The 3260-nt window shown below is 40.8% G+C and overlaps 1 protein-coding gene across 1 annotated transcript in view; it reads right to left on the bottom strand.

Moving 5' to 3' along the window:
- The window catches only part of LOC111645776 (uncharacterized), a gene marked incomplete at its 3' end in the record, with an annotated part of 39201 nt that overhangs the window by 1016 nt on the left and 34925 nt on the right, over window positions 1-3260 (bottom strand). The window contains exons 8-12 of the mRNA XM_087170684.1: window positions 2912-3260; window positions 2564-2824; window positions 2146-2445; window positions 1934-2035; window positions 1747-1843 (exon numbers count right to left, since the gene is read on the bottom strand). The exon at window positions 2912-3260 is cut by the window's right edge and continues 9 nt beyond it. Coding sequence (XP_087026810.1) covers window positions 1747-1843; window positions 1934-2035; window positions 2146-2445; window positions 2564-2824; window positions 2912-3260 — 1109 coding nt within the window. The remainder of the gene's footprint in view (window positions 1-1746; window positions 1844-1933; window positions 2036-2145; window positions 2446-2563; window positions 2825-2911) is intronic.

Genomic DNA, 3260 nt, shown 5'->3' with positions numbered 1-3260 from the left:
AGTGCTTCAGGTGAAATGACATTTACAGACGAAGTAAAAACAAAATAAAAGCACGAGAGAGGAAATACCATGGTAATGAAAGTAAGTGTTTGTGTTGTGGCTGTAGCTCAGATTCTGTTCAAGTTACAACACACACACACGTTTGAGTTTTTTATATGGATTTGTCTGCAATCCACCAAGCACCTCTGTACAACATCTGGAGCCGCAGCAGATGTTGCAAGGTACAATCACCAGCTAGTTGCCATATTATTTGATGATGTAGTCTCAGTCACTAGTGAACAGACCTGGCAACCCCACAATGAAACTTAGACCCTTGAGATGCAGATTGAATGTGAAACATGTGACTGCTGCCAAAACTACCTAACCTATACTATACTGTACTATACTGTACTGTACTATACTATACTATACTGTACTATACTATTATATACTGTACTATACTGTACTGTACTATACTATACTGTACTATACTGTACTGTACTATACTATACTGTACTATACTATTATATACTGTACTATACTGTACTGTACTATACTATACTATACTGTACTGTACTATACTATACTGTACTGTACTGTACTATACTGTACTGTACTATACTATAGGATAGGTTGCTTAGTGACATTAAGAACAATTTCACTACATTTAAATATGAATATTGCTAAATCCTGATTGGTCCATAGATTTCAGTGACATCATCTATTCTCCAACTGAACCCCGCCCACTTTAAACTAAGGATAGGACAATAACACAAAACCAGAAATCTGTCAAGTAAAATCAGATTCAAACAGTAACAGAAAATGATGATCACCTGCAGAGGAGGAAAATATGTTTTCAAGGCCTGTAAAGTAGCAGTTTTAGCTTTTTGTAGCTGTGAAAATCTACAGTATTAACCCAAAGTGGGTGTTTTAATGCCTTCATCTCTATTTGTTAGCACCTTAGTAGAACAACAGATGATAAATAAGCAGCTGGAATCCAAACTGGCCGAAGAATTTGACGTCTACGTATTTGACTTCTGCTTGTTACAGACAAACAAATTTCTGTCTCAGAGTTTTTATTATTCCGTCTTCTTCAGTGTTTAGTCTGAGTGAAGCATCAGAGCGGGAAAAACACGTTGCTCTTCATAAGCTGGAGTCTGTCTCCTTCAAACATCCCTGCAAAGCACGTTGTAAAATAGAAACAGTGCAAAGCGAAGTGTCCTTCATGAATCAGCCTGAGGTTTTGTGGATATTAAAGTTATTGCTCTGTTGAGGTCACAGGTTTTTTTCAGCTTAATAATCGTCCATTTTGGTTTTGCTATTTTTTTTTCTAAAGTTTTTCAAGTTTCTGTGAAGATGAAACCACGAAGGTAAAAGGAAAGAGCAACGTTGGCTGAGATACTGAAGATACAAAGTTTGTGTTTGCTCCTCATCACATGAATGCATCATTGAGGTGCATTCATAAGTTGAAGTTCTGCTCTGCAAACAAAATGAAATAATATTCAGCATATGAAGTTAAATTTCAACAATCCCTCATTTATTCTTCTTCAGTGTCAAGATCAACTTCTGCAGAGCAAAATAAACCATCACAGCGATCATGACTCCTTCATTTGATTTGATGTTTTATCCTTTAATTGACTTATTAATCAAATTACAACATCCTCTAGAAAACGACTGGTGCGTTGTAAAATTAGATGCAACAATAGAAAGTTGGTTATAACTTTAGTTCATACAACAGTGCATTTGTTATATAAAAGATTTACTTACTCTTCAGGCTCTTCATGTTCTTCATGTTCTTCATGTTCTTCAAGTTCTTCATGTTCTTCATGTTCGTCAGAGCTCTTTGGGGCTCTTCCTTGTTGACCTGAGATGTTATGAGTCCAAAGAACAACATCATCAATACAAACAACAAACAAGAAATGAACTAAAAAATGTAAACAGAATATTATTTTACCCTTTTTCTTTATACAGCACAGTACCAGGACAAGAACAACTGCTGCTATGACAACAGCCAAAACAACTGTAACCCCCACACCTCTACGACCGGTTGAATTCCCTGAAATAAAGAGACAGTTACTTGAACGTGTCCCATGATGATATTTTCTGATGTTTAGATTGTTGCAGGTCACACAGATAATAACAGTTCCTCACTTAAAGCTGCCTCACCTGGATTCTCCATCCTGAGAAAGGTGTTGGTCGTCAGTGTCTCATCAGCATCACTCAGTTCACAGGTGTATGTTCCCTCATGATGTGGAGATAAGTTCTGCAGCATGAGGCTGCCTGACTCTGACACACCCTTCACCTGCTGCCTCCACCCCTCTGAGACTGAGGAGGAGACGTCAGCTCTGGTCTGGGTCAGGATGATCTGACTGTGGTTGAATCTCCAGGTGAGACTGAAGCCTGTGAGGGAGGTGTTTGAGGCAGTGCAGGGGATCGTTGCTTCAGTGTGTGAACCGCTGATAGTAGCTGTAATAACAGAACAAAAACACACAAACATTTTAATGTGGATCTGGTTCTTGATGACCTGTCTGAACTGGCTTCTCAGCCGCTCCACTGCCAAACTCCACTGACAGATAATACTCACACAGTCGCCACAAGGTGGCTCTCTTCCTGTTTCTGCGAGTGCTGACGGTGCAGCTGTAGCCCAGATCAGAATCTGAGAGTATCAGATAACTCCTGATGTTGTAGAGCAGCTGTTCAGTCTTCTGTTTGGTGGTTTTGTGCTGGAGATTCAAGCTGGATGGAGGGCTGGTGGACCAGGTGAGCTCAGGCTCAGGGTAGATCCCCTCTGAGCTGCAGGTGATCCTGTTGTCTACCTGCTGGAGGTCGACTTGATCAACTGGAGCTGCAAAGAAAAAGAGGATGTTGATGTTTTTCATTTTTAATTCACCAATTTGACAACAAAGTTAATGGATCTGTGTGTTTCTCATACCGTCCAGTTTCAGGTTAATAAATGAATCCTTGTTTCCTCTGATGACGCTGGTGTGACACTTGTATCTGCCCTGGTCCTGAACCTCCACCCCTGTCAGCTGGAGTGAGGCGTTTCCTCTGGAGATCTGGTCCTTGAACAGTGACGTTCTGTCTCTGAAGCGCTGGACCTGGTATGCGAGCTGGTCTTGGTTGTGGTAGAACGAGTGGACATGAAGGTCTCCTGCAGTCACCTGAGTCCAGTGTATGACCACATCAGTGCCGCCCTGGAAGCTGCACGGTAAGATGCAGCTCTCCATGAAAACACAGGACACCTCAGAGTCTGCAACATCAGGCAAAGAAATGCACATTAA

The sequence above is a fragment of the Seriola lalandi genome, unplaced genomic scaffold (genome assembly GCF_002814215.2).
Source record: "Seriola lalandi dorsalis isolate HSWRI2012SDOR001 ecotype SW California unplaced genomic scaffold, Sedor1 jcf7180002054956, whole genome shotgun sequence".
Taxonomy (NCBI): Eukaryota; Metazoa; Chordata; class Actinopteri; order Carangiformes; family Carangidae; genus Seriola; species Seriola lalandi.
The sequence above is the reverse complement of the archived record's forward strand: the minus strand, read 5'-3'. Positions and strand labels throughout refer to the sequence as shown.